The following is a 19,036-nucleotide window of genomic DNA, read 5'->3' on the forward strand; positions in this document are numbered from 1 at the left end:
AAGGCAGTTTCATTAAGTCAAACAACATCTAAATAAGTAGCTAGCTACTGTAGGTCTATACTGTTCCTACAAGGTGTAACAATACATCATGTAGATGTATATAATGAACAGACTAGGTCTATACTGCTCCTACATGGTGTAACAATACAACATGTAGATGTATATAATGAACAGACTAGGTCTATACTGCTCCTACATGGTGTAACAATACATCATGTAGATGTATACTACCGTTCAAAAGTTTGGGGTCACATAGAAATGTCCTTGTTTTTGAAAGAAAAGCACATTTTTTGTAAACAGTGTGCGGGCCTTCTTGTTCTTTAACAATGCTTTTGTAAACAGTGTTTTTGCATGCAGCAATTCAACCATGAAGGCCTGATTCACGTAGTCTCTGAACAGTTGATGTTGAGATGTGTCTGTTACTTGAACTCTGTGAAGCATTTATTTGGGCTGCATTCTGAGTTGTAGTTAACTCGTATCTTCTGTAGTTAACGTATCTTCTGCAGCAGAGGTAACTCGGGGTCTTCCTTTCCTGTGGCAATCCTCATGAGAGCCACCCATACCTTGTCACAACACAACTGATTGGCTCAAACGCATTAAGAAGGAAAGAAATTCCACAAATTAACATTTCACTATGCACACCTGTTAATTGAAAATAATTCCAGGTGACTACCTCATGAAGCCGGTTGAGAAAATGTCAAGAGTGTGCAAAGCTGTCATCAAGGCAAAGGGTGACTGCTTTGAAATATCTCAAAGTTACTACATGATTCCATGTGTTATTTCATAGTTTTGATGTCTTCACTATTATTTTACAATGAAGAAAATAGTCAAAATAAAACCCTTGAATGAGTAAGTGTGTCCAAACTTTTGACTACTGTATGTAAATGTGATATTTCAGTTGTTGTTTTTGCTACATTTGCAAACATTTCTAAAAACCTGTTTTTGCTTTGTCATTATTGGGTATTGTGTGTAGATTGATGAGGGAAAAAATCAATTTAATCCATTTTAGAATAACGTAACAAAATGTGTAATAAGTGAAGGGGTCTGAATACTTTCCAAATGCACTGTATATATTGGGGCAGTACTTAGTGACATCACTTCCTGAAACAGGAGGTACAAATATATTACATAGGTTCACAATATCAACATTCAATGTTTCAAAATATATGACCAAGCTGGAAGTGGAAACGCCAGCCCAGCCATAATCCTAGAGGTTCACTGATGATCAACCTCCTCCTTCACATCTGACTCCTGATGATCAACCTCCTCTTTCACATCTGACTCCTGACGATCAACCTCCTCCTTCACATCTGACTCCTGATGATCAACCTCCTCCTTCATATCTGACTCCTGATGATCAACCTCCTCCTTCACATCTGACTCCTGATGATCAACCTCCTCCTTCACATCTGACTCCAGTGATCAATCCAGAGCGTCTTCTTTTTTGGGGGATCCCGATGGACGACGTCATCCAATAGGCCGTCATCACCACCACCGCCCACAAGTTAATTGTCATTCAGGTTATTAATGGGAAGAGCATTAGCAATATGTCCTGTCTGGTAACTTGTCTCGTTCAATGGATTTACATTGACAGGTGCACAGGGAGAAACGCCATTATTTAAAACTCAGTTGATCTTAAACTGTGAAACACTTTTGGAAGTCTTTATCAAAGTCCGTTGCCTGTGATGTTGGGACAAATGATAGTCCCTTATTATACAAGAGACAAAATTCACAAATTCTACAGCACAACGGCAGAGTCATGTCTTAAGTGTAAAACTAACAATGACTCAATAATCCTTCTGGGAATGTTATGACGTCATAAAGTTATGGGAATGTTATGACGTCATAAAGTTAGAAAGTTGGCTGTCAGAAGTACATTTAAGTCATTTAGCACAGTTAAGTACAGATACAATGTAAAATTACTTTTAATCTGTCTGTCTGTATATTTCAAAACATGGCATATGAGGATGCAATGAGATACCCGATGGTTGGACGATACTTTTCTCATCAATCGTCTTCAATACTATTCTAAAAACCTGGAAATCAACCAATCCTCCGCTGTTAACTCAATGGAAAGGTCAAATTCTTTATTATCTAAAAATGTAAAGTGCTTGGGCGACGGAGAGAAATAAAATGGCGGAGATTGATGCTGGGGATGGGGGTGTGTCAGTGGCGTCCCGTCATTCAGGGCAGAGCCCCAGAATTCGTGCATGTTATTTTGGCATTAATAAGTGTCGCAAATCAGTTTACAAACAATGTAAAAAATAATATATATCATTGAGTTAATAAATTTGCATACACACATGGTAACTTTCTTGTTTTCTTGAGTAAGGCAGCTCCAAATTGCAGGTGTTTCAGCCTAACTCAGTGCTTTCTCTGGTGGTGGGGCGAGCCTGCAAAAAATAGTAGTATTACGCTGTAATTGGCTCAGTGTTCTGTCACTCATGGGGACAATACGTCGTGGTGAAGTTTATGTCCTTAGTAAAGGTAGACATCCAAAATGTCAGCCCTTTGGGTCCTGCCATAGAGTTATATTACAAGTGGCCTTCCAAGAAGGCTCAAGGTCATTGGCCACAGATAAAATGATGTCAAATCACATTATATGTACAGTAGCTTTGATTGGATTGATCATGTTAACATCATACTGCAAGTGTATGATGTTATGATGTCGTATGATGTCGTGCTGGCATGCATCTAAAAAAATGTTGAGGAGGCCCCAACTAGATTAACATGCTAAAATCGCCACTGGGGTGTGTTCTAGTGGGTCTGGTCAGGTGTGATGTAGTTAATGGAGACGGAGGTGTGTTCTAGTGAGTCTGGTCAGGTGTGATGTAGTTAATGGAGATGGAGGTGTGTTCTAGTGGGTCTGGGGAGGTGTGATGTAGTTAATGGAGATGGAGGTGTGTTCTAGTGGGTCTGGGCAGATGTAGTTAGTGGAGATGGAGGTGTGTTCTAGTCGGACTGGGCAGGTGTGATGTAGTCAATGGAGATGGAGGTGTGTTCTAGTGGGTCTGGGCAGGTGTGATGTAGTTAATGAAGATGGAGGTGTGTTCTAGTGTGTCTGGGCAGGTGTGATGTAGTTAATGTTTGTATGGTGTTGTAATTTGTATGTATATGTTTATAAAATATCAAATGAAATTTATGTTTTAAGTCCAAATGCAAAGTTACACTGTCACGTCCTGACCATAGTTCTTATGTGTGTTGCTTGTTTTAGTGTTGGTCAGGACGTGAGCTGGGTGGGCATTCTATGTTGTGTGTCTAGTTTGTCTGTTTCTGTGTTCAGCCTAATATGGTTCTCAATCAGAGGCAGCTGTCAATCGTTGTCCCTGATTGAGAATCATATATAGGTGGCTTGTTTTGTGTTGGGGATTGTGGGTGGTTGTCTTCTGTCTTTGTGTTCTGCACCAGATAGGACTGTTTTCACATTTATTGTTTTGTTGTTTGTAGTGTTCACATATTCTTTATTAAATTATGTTGAACACTAGCCGCCCTGCGTTTTGGTCCTCTCCTTCATCCCAGGAAGAAAACCGTTACATACACCTTATTACATAAAACCAATCAGAATTCCAAAGAATGCCAAAGTCAGGTGTGAAGTAATATGGAGGACCAGCCTATTACTTATGATGCAAACTACAACAGAAATAACTTCAAATGTAGAACTTCAAATTAAACTAATCGTTTGCACTCGTGACTTGAGTGATTGAAGTAAACCAACGTTTTGGAAATACATAACACCATCTAACCAAATATCAAAGAATGTTAGATATATGCAGTTATCTTAGCAAGCCAGCTAACATTAGCTATTTAGTCAACTAGCTATGGTCAGCGAGCTGGAGCCCAACTACCGGAGACCAGTTAGAACTCAACTAACAAAACCCAACTAAAACATAACTGCAGATCAAAAGAGACATACAGAATGATGGCAGGGAAAATCCCCAAAATCCAAAATATAAAGATTACAGGTGTCAGTCAGCTAGCGCGCTAGCAGTAAGCCAAGGTTGTAAAAGTTACAAAACTCCCATAGTCTACTTCACAGAGAACATGCTGAAAAGTAGTGATGGGGAAACAAAGCTTCCTGAAGCATTGATGCTTTCCAGCCAATTGTGTCAAAAATAGGTTCATTACTCAAGGGTTTGAGCGAAACAGAATTTAGAACAGCCAAATTATTATAGATGACGTCCCACACCGTAGCAGCGTAGCCTTCATGCCATCTACTAAACCACTGGCCTTGATCGAGAGCATCAAATCCATGCTGCATTGTGAGTAAATTGACTGGCTGACTGATTTATAAATAATAATGAGTAGTTATTTATGATGTATAGTGATTTGTAGATCAGCCAGTTGGCAGTCGCCTGCAGTGTCGAACAATCACAATACCAAACCAATCAGGTGGTTGTTCGATGAAATGAAGCTTCAGACGCCATTGATGACGTGCTGCTGATAAAGTGATACAGGCATCAGCACACTGCTTTGAATGATTGTTTAGTGATTTGGACGCATGGCTCGTAGCTCCGGTATCAAACGTAACATATCGACAAGTTGACAAAACATAAAGGATTTTACTATCAAAATATATCAAATTAACCTGGAAAATTACTCAATTTCCCTCTCTGGTGGCGAAGAAGTATAATACACCTAAACTAACAAAACCGGGCAAATAAACTGGCTGGTGTTCATGAGTTTATAAAACATATACTTTATACATCTGTCATAAATGACCTGCATTGATGAGACACACAGTGTGGATGAATGATCAGTAGTCGACAGGGTAAAAATAGCACTCCTAAAGAAGATGCATTTTCCAGTTAGATTCCAACTTGAAAGAGGGAACTTTCGCATAAAACCCACATGGAAAACTGAGATTCGGCAAATAACATATAAAGAGGCTTATTTGACGCCAAACCAACAACAGTAGTTACTAAAACATACAATGCTAATGTACGATGTAAAAGTATACTATTATAGTAGACTATTCAATTTTCAACACACCCACAGCAATTCTCCATAAATCTGCTGTGGATTACCCAGAATCCCGAAATAAATTAATACATATGTGATAATTCAAAAACATAACTGGTTGTGCTTATAGGGAACCAGATCGTGACTACAACTAAGTTACTATTAAGCATTTAACCACACTGTGTTGTTACACTGGTGAGTAAAAACTCATGCTTCCTACACTAACTTTTTGTCTGAACATTATAATATATATTTTACGTCACACTAGCGTCTTGTATTAAAGTCGCACATCTCCATCGCAGTCAGAGGTTCAGACTGAGAGTTACCCAGTCCAGTCAGCAGATGGCGGTGTGCGATTTTAAGGCAATGTTGTTAGTGTGACGTATAATCTAGTGGACGGAACGCTTCTTCAACAGCAACAACAGTTAGTCAGCCACCTCGGTAGCTTGCTAGCCAAAATAGCCGAACCAATAAAGCTCTTTAGACGCTTTCGTGTATATTAGCCACTGTGTTTTAAACCCACTTCTGTCGTCTAGTTAGTTATCCGATTTAATTTCATATTTACGGTGTTATTAGTCAGCTAGTGGTCTGGTTAAGTTAGCATTAGCCTAGCTAACATCCCGATCATGCGGTCACTAAGCTACTCTCCTCCTGCTACAGAAGAGGAGGATATCACAGTAAAACAAGAAGTAGAGGGTGAGGCCGTTACTGTGAAAGAAGAGGAAGACGCGTTCAGAGTGAAAGAGGAGGAGGATGTTACAGTAAAAGGAGAGGAGGATGGAGTGAAAGAAGAGGAGGGGGAGATGACTGTTACATCGAAAAAGGAGGAAGAAGAGGAGGAAACTGGATATCTGGTCCCGGTTTCCCAAACGCATCTTAAGGCATCCAATGGTTCAAACGGTGAACTTAGCAATAAGATGGTTTTGAGAAACCGTTCCCTGATTAACACTCTTAAGTACTGTCTTAAAAACAGAGGCACAAACTCTGCAGTTGTTGAACTGATGTGTGGTGTTAAAGGGGAAATGTGCAATTGCTACATCCATATTTGGACTTTTAAATTATTTATTTCTAGCCATTGATTCTTGAAGAATATAACACATGCCTCATGAGCTTAGTTCAACTGTTTGCCCCATCAGAACCCCAAATAAGCTTTTTTTACTCCAATGTTTAGAAACAATGTAAATCAACACTGTATAGCCTCAACATGGTTAAAACTATAATGTTGATATCATGGATGGTCAGTCCTTGCATCCATAGGTCTGTCTATGAATTTGAGAGTAGTTACATTTCTCCAGCCCCATCCATCATCTTATTGATGATCTGAGAACAACTCCAGTTAAACCCTTCATTTTTAGAGTTGTAGTCGGTTCTATTTACTCTGTAGATTCAAACATGCTGATTAGCATCAACGATCAAGTCAGCTGCTGCTGCTCCAATACAGTATGAGGTGAACTGACGTTGAACCGGGCAGTCAGCTGCTGCTGCTCCAATACAGTATGAGGTGAGACGGTGAACTGACGTTGAATCATAATAATTAAGTTAATAGAAATGAATTAGTGAAACTGTTAAAAAATAGTATATGGCAAATTAAATATATTACGCTATTGTTATCATATAGAAACATAATGGAATATTATACATCATATTAGCATCAACATACATTATTGTTTCATTCAATTTCACATAATAAGGATATTTAATATTTAAAAGTACAGAAGTCAGAACCCATCCATGCTATGTAAAAGAGACAGAAGAATGCACAATGGTCAATGCTATCTGGGATCCTTGGGACATCCCTACCCTAAACCCTAAACATAACCCTTTTCAATTTCAACTTCAACGGGCTATGGACGTCCCAAGGATGTATCTCTACCTGAAAATACATGATCTAAGTGATTGATAGTTGGTATTCAGCAGTCATAAAGCCTTATTTACTTGAATGAACTACTAAAATAGTGAGTTTGTCAGACAGCATAGACAGCAGCTCTACGCCTTATTGACTCACTGATCCATTCATCCTTCCATCCCTCCTCAGCCCTCCTCTCCTCTGAAGACCCAGTGAGGTTGGAGCTCAGTCAGAGAGCTGTTGAGGGACTGGTTAGGAAGAACACTTCTACAGCCAGAGAGGTGAGAGGTCACAGATGGTTTAGATGGTAAATATTTATGTCCCCTTAGTGGTTCATCACATCAGCTAAAGGGAATATGTTCCATCATCTATGTTTATTTACGTTAGTGCAAATTGTCCACTGATATTGGTGTAATTTCTCACCCCTTTTGGCCGTATGAAAATGAATTTCCCATCAGGCACACACATTTGTTCTTTGATATTATGAAGGTAATTTGTATCAAATGTACTTTTCCCCACTCATTCACCCCATCTCTTTACATTGCTTATTTATATTCAGTGGCCTGACTGCATCCAGACTGTCAAAGGCCCGTCCTGGTAGATCTGAACCTAATGCAGCTTGGAGTGATCAGATGACAGAAGTCACATTTAGGTGCCAGGTGTAACTGAGGCCATAGATGCTCCATTTCCATTACTTTGAGTGTTTTATATAATATGACTAAATGTGTTTCTGTGTTGCAGGGGCAGTCAATAAATGGAACAGCAAGGCCACAGAACATGACATAAGCAGAGCTGTGGGAGACCACCTCAAGCCCCTGGTAGAGCCGGGGGTGGTGTTTACCACTCCACCACGCCTTCAGCAGGCTGGAAAAGTGGGATTGATCTGTTTGATCCATTTGTTTGTTTCAGTTTTCAGTAGTTGAATCCTTTGAAGTATTGTTGATTTAAAGCAATTGCATTTTCAACAAATGAACTGGGTTGGTTGAAAACAAATACTAAACATACATACCAGCATTATTTTGATTTAGTGGAAGATATACTGAATTTATACTGTTTTTCATACTAAGATGGACCAAGATATGTGTTTCTTTTGCACATATTTATTCATTGGTTTAGCAATAGTCTGTTGATTGGTCAGTCATTGGGTTCATTTGTTTTGCAATATGTTCAAATCAAGCTTGATTTATACAGCACATTTCAGACATGATGCAACACAATGGCTACACAGGAAAAAACATTGAAAATAAACAGAAAAATATATAAAATAAGAGACATATTTAGTACACAAACTGAAAGACTAATGAGCATTGAAAGGAAATGCCATTGGTTAAAATATTATTAGGATGCAATATCCAACCCAAAATATCAGCTTGTGTTTTAGGAGGGGTTCTGATAGACACTATGGGGGTGTCCACTGAAAATTGACTAGTAACAACAACTGGGACCTAAAAGACACCCACCATGAGACCCACTAAATCTGCCCAAGAAGAGGCAAACAAAAGAAAAACCCACAACAAACTTAAAGACAGGAAGCAAACCAAAAAAGTGGAGCAACTAAAGGTGTTGACTCTCCACATCTATCAAGACAACTGGAGCACTGGGCCAGACACTCTTAAATAGAACCTGGACCAGCTCAGGTGAAACACCTTCCCACTAACGAGATGGACAAGGCAGCACAGGTGTAACACATACTGACTAACGAGGTGACACCCTACGTGCTAACGAGCTATACATGCTAAAGGCCAACCTCAAAACATAAATGGAAAAACCAAAGACTGTAACACCTTAATTAAGAGAATGCGCACCACCAACAGCAAACAACTTCCATTTCTCATTATAATCAACTACAATGCTTCACCAATATAAAAATGGTGTCTACAATTAAAAACAAGAAAAAAAACTTTTTTTCCCTACCTAAGACTCACTCGCTTCTAGAACTCTCGTCTTCCTAAAACTCAAAAACTCATCTCTAATACGGAAAGTCAAAATAATTTGTGATCAATGGAACGCACTGGCTAAACACAAAACACAAATATTTTTGACTGCCCAACCTTGAGACAATCAGAAACCAAGTGGTCCTCACCATGGACACAAGCACCAAAAACGCTGTTGTTTTGACAAGTAGCAATAAATCACTGATATCGAATAGGGGGGAAATCAGGTTGTACTTGCTGTTGAAACTAACACAACTAAAAAAACACATGGAAATGGGAGATATCTTTTAGCTCACTGGTTTAAGGACAACCTGCAGAAGACAGTCAGCTACATTTTGGAGTGATGCATTTAATTGTAGGGGTCGCTAAACAAAGGAACGCAACACTTATTTGTCATCACTCATCGATACCATGCTAAAATTATTTGTGCTGAGAGGAGGGAGATGAGGTTGCACGTCCTGTTGATACTAACAGCTCAAAAACCACACGGAATCTGGGAATCACTGGTTAGAGGACAATTTGTAGAAAACAGCTCGCTACATTTTGAAGTGTTGCATTTTGATTCAAGTGGGACACCAACGTGGTAAGTGTCACACAACTCTTTTTTTGTTAGTAAATTTTTGTTAAATCACATAATTAGTACTCTTCCATTTCAGAGCCTGGATTTTCCCCAAGGCTAATATCCATATCATGTTGAAATCAATAGAACAGGGGGCAAACGTTTAGGGTTCTACATTGTGACATTATTAAAAAACTCCTACTACAATGTGTTAACATTCTACATTGTGACATTAATTCATTGATATCATGAAACATCTCCATGTTTTTTCTGATGTTTAATGAGAGATCATTTATCAGATTATCTCGAGATGTCTTTCCTGTGTGTGTTATCTGGTGTTGTACCAGGCTGTTAGACTGAGTAAAACTCTTCCCACATTGATTACAGCAATAAGATTTCTCTCCTGTGTGTGTTCTCTTGTGAAGAGTCAGATTGCCAGAAGTAGTAAAACTCTTCCCACATTGAGTACAGCTATACGGTTTCTCTCATGTGTGTCTTCTCTGGTGTGATATCAGGCTGCTTGAATGAGTAAAACTCTTCCCACATTGAGTACAGCTATAAGGTTTCTCTCCTGTGTGGATTCTCTGATGTGATATCAGGCTGCTTAGCTGAGTAAAACTCTTCCCACATAGATCACAGCGATACATTTTCTCTCCTGTGTGTGTTTTTTGGTGTACAATAAGATGACTAGATGCATCAAAACTCTTCCCACATTGAGTACAGCTATATGGTTTCTCTACAGCGTGGAATCTCTGATGAATTTTAATGCCTGATGAGGTGAATCTCTTCCCACAGTCAGAGCAGCAGTGAGTTCTCTTCCCTGTGGATCTCTGCAGGTGTTTATTGAGGTGTTCTGATCTGGAGGGACTCTTCTCTGCCTCTTCAGCATCATGAGGTTGTTGAGGCTCCCCAGAGGACCCACGGTAGTCCCGTCTCTCTCCTGTGTGAACAACAAAGTCAGACAGATGGTTAAAGGGCCACAACAGTGGAAATCCCCTGTTAAAAGTGATGCCAACAGCGTAGCCATGATGTTGTACAACAATTGACGTCTGTAATGAATGTAATGATTATTTGACATTTGTCTTAAAATGAGCAAGAACAGTCATATTTTATATTGTTTTCACATTAGTAGTAACATCTAAGCTTGTAGACTTGAAAAAAGTTATTCATGTTGTTGAAACTGTAAGCGGTGTGCCAGACAACTTTTGGTCTCCAATATAGGCCCCTTTCTGTGTTAAATAAAATTGCTGCACGAGGGCGATGCAAATTCAATTTGGTTGTAGTAACTCCTCCCTGCTAATGAGGAATGTAGTATATATGGCAATGAGGAAACCACTAGTTATGGATGTAGTATATCTGCTAATGAGGAAACCACTAGTTATGGATGTAGTATATCTGCTAATGAGGAAACCGCTAGTTATGGATGTAGTATATCTGCTAATGAGGAAACTGCTAGTTATGGATGTAGTATATCTGGTTGTAGAAACTCCTCCCTGCTAATGAAGAAACCGATAGTTATGGATGTAGTATATCTGCTAATGAGGAAACCACTAGTTATGGATGTAGTATATCTGCTAATGAGGAAACCGCTAGTTATGAATGTAGTATATCTGGTAATGAGGAAACCACTAGTTATGGATGTAGTATATCTGCTAATGAGGAAACCACTAGTTATGGATGTAGTATATCTGGTAATGAGGAAACCGATAGTTATGGATGTAGTATATCTGCTAATGAGGAAACCACTAGTTATGGATGTAGTATATCTGCTAATGAGGAAACCACTAGTTATGGATGTAGTATATCTGCTAATGAGGAAACCACTAGTTATGGATGTAGTATATCTGCTAATGAGGAAACCACTAGTTATGGATGTAGTATATCTGGTAATGAGGAAACCGATAGTTATGGATGTAGTATATCTGGTTGTAGAAACTCCTCCCTGCTAATTAGGAAACCACTAGTTATGGATGTAGTATATCTGGTAATGAGGAAACCAATAGTTATGGATGTAGTATATCTGGTTGTAGAAACTCCTCCCTGCTAATTAGGAAACCACTAGTTATGGATGTAGTATATCTGCTAATGAGGAAACCACTAGTTATGGATGTAGTATATCTGGTAATGAGGAAACCACTAGTTATGGATGTAGTATATCTGCTAATGAGGAAACCACTAGTTATGGATGTAGTATATCTGGTAATGAGGAAACCACTAGTTATGGATGTAGTATATCTGCTAATGAGGAAACCACTAGTTATGGATGTAGTATATCTGGTAATGAGGAAACCACTAGTTATGGATGTAGTATATCTGGTAATGAGGAAACCACTAGTTATGGATGTAGTATATCTGGTAATGAGGAAACCACTAGTTATGGATGTAGTGTATCTGGTTGTAGAAACTCCTCCCTGCTAATGAGGAAACCAGACACTTCAGAACAAACTTCCTTTAGATGTTTTGGGGGAAACAATGTTACTATGGTTACTGTTGTTCCATGTTGTGAATGTTATCCAATGTGTTTCTATGGTTACTGTTGTTCTATGTTGTGAATGTTTTCCAATGTGTTACTATGGTTACTGTTGTTCCATGTTGTGAATGTTATCCAATGTGTTTCTATGGGTTATAGCAGTATGGCCTAATAATTGCCAGTAGGCTACAGTAGGTTGTAACTCTCTAGGTCATGCCAGTAGGCTACAGTAGGTTGTAACTCTCTAGGTCATGCCAGTAGGATACAGTAGGTTGTATCTCTCTAGGTCATGCCAGTAGGCTACAGTAGATTGTATCTCTCTAGGTCATGCCAGTAGGCTACAGTAGGTTGTATCTCTCTAGGTCATGCCAGTAGGTTACAGTAGGTTGTATCTCTCTAGGTCATGCCAGTAGGTTACAGTAGGTTGTAACTATCTAGGTCATGCGAGTAGCCTACAGTAGGTTGTATCTCTCTAGGTCATGCCAGTAGGTTACAGTAGGTTGTATCCAAGTGGAAACAATTATCAACCCAATGTGGAAAGTGTCGAATTCGGTCAACAACAAAATGAAAGGCTTATTTGCTAAGTGAGGTTTACTTGAACCAACAACATTTTCGTAATGCTTAAATTGTTATGTGGACACGTGACATACCGACAACTTTGATTAAAACACTATAGGAGTTGTCTCCAGATTGCTATGCATATTCATACTAGTAGCTTAGCATTTCTCTCCATTGAATACAGGCGGTTGATGACAACAACCCTCATAGAATATAAACAATAGATTACAATAAAAAGATGAATCCACCAATCCAAAGAAAGGATAGGCAGGAGCTAGACAACCCGCAGTGCCGCTTTGTGGACAACGACTCCCCTTGTTAGGGCAGAGAGACATCTTGTCAGTATATCCAAAATCTTTGGTGTAGCCAACCGAACTCTCGCATGGCACTACTGGGGGGCACGGTGTGTAGTAAAACATCACTACATGAAAATCACTACATGCAGTGCAACCCAGTCTGCGGTCAGCAGGTAGACCCTTCTCAAATATATATGTTAGGTCACTTTTTGGAAACGGAACGGAGAAAACAAGGGGTAGCTTGCTCTCTACGTCGTCTGATTCTAGACATATCAGTCATCATCCTGGGCCCTCCGTTGAAGAGGTATTGACGAGCCAACTCTGAATATCCAAAGTTAAAAACTAATTTAAGGCGGTACTTACTGGTGTTAATCAGATCTCCTATCTCCACCTCTTCATCTTTCAATGTGACAGTAATCTCCCCTTCCTTCTTCACCCCAAAAACGGCATCCTCCTCTTTCTCTTCCGCCTCTTCTTTTACTGTAACATCCTCCTCCTCTTTCACTCTGAACGAGTCTTCCTCTTCTTTCACTGAAACGTCTTTCTCTTCTTCTTTCACTGTAACAGCCTCACCCTCTACTTCTTGTTTTACTGTGACATCCTCTTCTTCCTTCTCCTCTTTCACAACAATGTTCTGCCAGAGACCCTCTTTCTCCGTCCAGCATACTGACCTCATGTTCGGGGATGTTAGATAGATAGCTATCATTAGCGACTAGGCTAGTGCTAACTAAACCAGCCAGTTACTATAGCTGACTAATAAAAAATGACGTAATATTAAATTAAATAGGTTAACAAGTAGATACGACAGAAGTGTGTCTAAAACACAGTAGCTAATATACATCGAAAGTGTATAAATAGCTTGAATCTTTCGGCTATGTTGGCTAGCAAGCTACCGAGGTGGTTGACGAGCTGTTTCTGAAGAACCGTCCACTAGATTATACGTCACGGCAGCAGCATCGCCTGAAAGACGCACATCGCCGTCGGCTGACTGGAGGGGAAACGCAGTTTAGGAAAATATTTTACTTTCAGACAAAGATTCTTTTAAATGGATTTAATTAAATAATACTATTATATTGAGACATACAAAGACCTGAATGTGTTGATTGATTAGTGCGAATAAAAAATGTTTACTACAGCACATTTAAGGCAGTTTCATTTAAGTCAAACTAAATCTAAATAAGTAGCTAGCTACTGTAGGTCTATACTGCTCCTACATGGTGTACCAATACATCATGTAGATGTATATAATGAACAGACTAGGTCTATACTGCTCCTACATGGTGTAACAATACATCATGTAGATGTATATAAGGAACAGACTAGGTCTATACTGCTCCTACATGGTGTAACAACACATCATGTAGATGTATATAATGAACAGACTAGGTCTATACTGCTCCTACAAGGTGCAACAATACATCATGTAGATGTATATAATGAACAGACTAGGTCTATACTGCTCCTACATGGTGTAACAATACATCATGTAGATGTATATAATGAACAGACTAGGTCTATACTGCTGCTACATTTTTATATTATAATTTTGTATTTATTTCTCCTTTATTTAACCAGGTCGGTCAGTTGAGAACAAGTTCTCATTTACAACTGCAACCTGGCCAAGATAAAGCAAAGCAGTGCGACAAAAACAACAACACAGAGTTACAATAAACATTCAGTCAATAACACAATAGAAGATAGAGAATATTTTTTTTGTTTAGGAATACTGTGAAACAGGATCTTTCCACTATTAATGCAGATATTATGGACATTTTATTTAAAACATGTAATTACATTTTAATTGTAGCTCCTTTAATTTAGACCCAAAATGTATTTGCTATAATGTGTGCCATTGCCCGGCTATTAAAAGGGACAGGTGACTATTTGAGACTCAGCCTCAGGAATGTTTGGTCACATGGAATCAACTGACTTGATGTCTACGGTGCAAAGAGATTGATAGTTGGGGGTGTTGGGAGTGTTGAGTGTGTTGATATAATGGTAATAATGTCAAAATTCCACTTTTAACAACCATCAGAATTGGTTAAAAAAAGGTTATGCTTGAGTGGTACAGCGATCTAAGGTACTGTATCACACTGTTAGAGGTGTCACTATAGACCCGAGTGGTGCAGCAGTCTAAGGTACTGTATCGCAGTGTTAGAGGTGTCACTATAGACCCGAGTGGCACAGCGATCTAAGGTACTGTATCGCAGTGTTAGAGGTCTCACTATAGACCCGAGTGGTGCAGCAGTCTAAGGTACTGCATCGCAGTGCTAGAGGCGTCACTACAGACCCGGATTTGATCCCGGTCTGTATCACAACCTGCTGTGATCGGGAGTCCCATAGGGCGGCACACAATTGACCAAGCCTCGTCCGGGTTAGGGGGGGGTTTGGCCCGGGGGGGGGGGCTTTACTTGGCTCATCACGCTTTGTGGCGAAATCTTGCTTGTTTGTAGGTGACCAAATACTTATTTTCCACCATAATTTGCAAATAAATTCATTAAAAATCCTACAATGTGATTTTCTGGATTTTTTTCTTCTCATTTTGTCTGTCATAGTTGAAGTATACCTATGATGAAAATTACAGGCCTCTCTCATCTTTTTAAGTGGGAGAACTTGCACAATTGGTGGCTCACTAAATACTTTTTTGCCCCACTGTATACTGTATTCTATCCTATTCTACTGTATCTGTCTATGTATTACTCATCTCATATGTATATACTGTATTCTATTCTACTGTATCAGTCTATGCCGCTCTGACATCCCTCGTCCAAATATTTATATATTCTTAATTCCATCCCTTTAGATTGTGTGTATCATTAGAATTACTTGTTAGATATTATTGGACTGTTGGAGCTAGAAACACAAGCATTTCGCTACAACTGCAATAGCATCTGCTAAACAAGTGTATGTGACAAATAAAATGTGATTTGATGTATAGAGGTCTGGTGTTGGAGATCATTCCACACTCTGTGTTCTACTACCCAGGTCTGGTGTTGGAGATCATTCCACACTCTGTGTTCTACTACCCAGGTCTGGTGTTGGAGATCATTCCACACTTCGGGGATCTCCTGCATGTATTTTCTGATGTTTAATCAGACCACTTGAATGAGAGTATCTCTTGTCACACTGGTTAGGCTTCTCTCCTGTGTGGCTAAGTTCAAGTTGGGTACTGAGGTACCATAGCCTCTTAGCTGAAAGTCGAAGGCCGGAGGGCAGTAAAGTTTTTTTTGGGGGGGTAACGATTCTCAGCCGTTGTTGCTTTTCTTTTCAGTTAGTCCTTTTTTGGAAGAGAGCGGGAGTGGAGATGGTGCAAAATTCTTCAAATAGGTCGGTCCCTGGGATCGGGCTGGCGAATACGGTTCGCTTTGCGTGGAAGGACAAGGAGATGGAGCCATTCGGACGTGAAACTTTTGGAAGGACTATCTTAACGTGGATCCTTAAACTGACAGGGAAGGATGTGTTTTGCCTCCTAGGTTACCCGTTGGAGGGAACTTATGATGTGGCTTTACACACAGAAGAAAAACATGACGAGATCCTGAAAAAGGTGAGAGAAGTGGGAGGTGCGAGGCCGATGTGCCACTACGAGGTAACCAGCTTGGCAAAAAACAATTTCAGGATTGTAACTGTGAACGTTTATAACCCGTAAGTCAAGAACGAGGAGGTGAGGGCCTTTCTGGGGAGATACATGGATGACATCTCCTCAGCAAGGCACCTCAAGGACTCCCTGGGTTTTTGGAATGGGAGGAGAGACTTCCAGGCCCTCCTCAGGGAGGACCCAAAGGGACTGGGCAGCTACCTTCATCCTCCAGCTCCCTGGGGGCTGACAGGGGGATATTGTTTTATACACGTCAGCCCCCGTTTTGCAGGCGTTGTATGGCCTACGGCCACATCCTAGCCTCGTGCAGCACAAGAAAGTGCAGATTTTGTGGATCTGGGGAGCACGCGAAGGACTGTGACGAGCTCAAGGCGTGCCACGGGTGTGGCTCGTCAGCACACCTGTGGCAGGAATGCCCGGCTCGTCAGAGGTCACATGTGTCTGTGGCTTGGTGGGGAGCGGGGGATGGGGGAGGAAGTGGACGGCCTCACGGAAGGAAGAGGAGCAAAGAGCGGCAGCAGGAGGAGAGGGAGACAGAGAAGGCACGGGAGCAGCAGAACCGGGATGAGAGGAGGGAAAAGAGATGGAAGGAAGCAAGGGAGTGGAGGAGCCAGAGAGGGCAGCAATGGAGGGAGAGGTGGTGGAGAAGGAGTCGGTGGCAGGACCAGTGGAGGAGGGAGAGGGAGTTGGGGGACAGCAGAATGTGGAGCGCCCTCGTGGAAGAGATGGGGGGAATGGTGGAGGAGCTTGCGGGGAGGGAGGGTGGTGTCTCCCTGTTACCGCCATCTCTAAAGAAGAGAGGGAAGAGGAAGCGGCTCTTGACAGAGAAGGACGGGGGTATGGGGGGGAGGGGGTGGCCAAGCGAGTGATGGGGGCGGGAGAAACTGTGTCCTCGCTGGCTTCCCCAGCCCCTCAACTCCTGGTGGAGCTTGATACACCAGGAGCACGGCTCAGGGCTGGTCAGCTGAGGGGGAGTCGCAGTTCCTGTTTGGGGACACGGGCTACCCTACTCTCTACCCAACCAGATACGGGGCTGGGGAAGTGGAGGAGTTTGGTGGTCAACCAAGAATGCAGGGCACTCGGGAGCTAAACACCCTTCCTGCATCCTGGGTTGTTGAGATGGAGGAAGACGGGTGGACGTCGGGAGGAGAGACGGCGTCCCTGCCGGTGTAGATGGAGCAGGGGAGCATCGGGTGAGAATGCTCCGAGGGGGGTTAGTAGTTGGGTGATTTTATTTATTTATTTGATTTTATAATTTTTTTCATGGAGCCTACTATAACTTTTGTTAGTTTAAATGTAAGCGTTTAAGGGATTTTGTTAAGAGGGCGGTTTTTAGTTATTTAGAGGGTGTGGGTTTTGACTTTTGTTTTTTAAAGGAGGTTCACCTGAGGGATGGAGGGGATGTTAACAGATTTAGGAGGGAGTGGGAAAGGGGAGTCGGTTTGGGGTATAGGTGGGTTGCACTCATCGGGGGTAGGGATTTTGTGTGGGTAAAGGTTGAGGATTCATTTGTGGTTATGCAGGGGAGGGTTTTGGGGGTGGATGTCACCTTAAGGGATTGCAGATATAGATTAGTGGGGGTGTACGGGCCACAGGTGGCGGCAGACAGGAAGGAGATGGTGGACTGTCTGGCGCCCCTGTGCGCCACAAATAGGCAAGCTGTGATGGGGGGAATTTTAATATAGATTTAGGGGTAGGGGGGATAGCAGTTCAGGCGCCATCACCGGGCTAATGGCTTGCCATGGTCTGGTTGATGGAGCCCTGCACACTACTCCGACAATGGCTGGTTCCACTTGGTGCAACTCCCGGGGGGTTGCGCGGAGGCTTGACTATTTTTTTATGTCTAGGTCCTTGAGTCAGTTGTCTAGGCAGCTGTTGCCTGTTTTATTTTCTGATCACGACGGGGTGCTCCTGCAGGTGAGGTCACCAGTCTGCCTCTTCGGTAGGAGGTACTGGAAATTAGATCGGGATGTGCTGGATGAGCTTTCATTGAAGCCTTTACTGGTTTGTTTCGTGGGATTGAAGGCCTCTGGTCCATGTGTGACGGGGTTTTAGAGTGGTGGGATTTAGTTAAGGTAAGGTATGGACAACAAGCTCAAGGACCTGAATTGGTTGAGCCTCCACAAGTGCTTGCCGGTACGTTTCATCATGTACAGGCATAGCTTGGCGCGATCCCCCACCTGTCCAAGACCATCTTGTGGCGGAGGAGACACCTTTTGGGACTGTGCCTTTGCTGGAGTAGTATGGGCACGGCTGTTGTTAGGTGGGTGAAAGGGAGTTTTGTTTTAACTTGGGCTAGAGGGGTAGAGGGAGGTGTAGGGAGAGCGAGGGGGACGGTCAGGGAAAGGTTTCTGCTAAGCCTCTTTAAACAGGGGCTGTGGGAAGCCAGGCAGGACATGGTAACGACAGGGAGAGATTGGGGGGTGGAGGGAATAGTGAGGAGGGTGGAAGGAACTTTGAGGGAGAGGAAATGGGGGCAGCATGCTGTCCGGGAGAGGTGGAAGGGAGGTTTAGGGCTGGGGTTAATTTGGATGATTTAAGGGGATAGATTAGGGACGGGAGATAGGGGAAGGTAGGGCTTTAGAGATGTAGTTTGTAGGCATGAAGGGAAGGGAAGATGCTCCCCTGAGTTTTTGTTATTGGGTTTTTGTTTCGTTTTGAATTTAAAAATGCCTACATTTGAGTTTGTTTGGAATATTGATGGTTTTGTTTTGTAGGAATAATTCCAGTGCAGTACATGTGTAATGGGATCATTCCAGTACATTACATGTGTAAAGGGTGTTGAGGGATAATTCCAGTGCGCCGGTTATTGACTGGAG

General features: G+C 41.6%; 1 protein-coding gene across 1 annotated transcript; it reads right to left on the reverse strand.

Moving 5' to 3' along the window:
• Positions 1-7,889: 7,889 nt before the first annotated feature.
• LOC139567118 (zinc finger protein 22-like) lies at positions 7,890-13,611 on the reverse strand. The gene is made up of 2 exons (XM_071388605.1): positions 12,986-13,611; positions 7,890-10,238 (listed from the first exon to the last, which is right to left on the reverse strand). Exons 1-2 carry the CDS (start codon positions 13,326-13,328, stop codon positions 9,784-9,786), a joined length of 798 nt encoding a protein of 265 aa, XP_071244706.1. The 5' UTR covers positions 13,329-13,611; the 3' UTR covers positions 7,890-9,783.
• Between the last annotated feature and the right edge of the window lie 5,425 nt (positions 13,612-19,036).

This window comes from Salvelinus alpinus, unplaced genomic scaffold, assembly GCF_045679555.1.
Source record: "Salvelinus alpinus unplaced genomic scaffold, SLU_Salpinus.1 scaffold_44, whole genome shotgun sequence".
Classification (NCBI taxonomy): domain Eukaryota; kingdom Metazoa; phylum Chordata; class Actinopteri; order Salmoniformes; family Salmonidae; genus Salvelinus; species Salvelinus alpinus.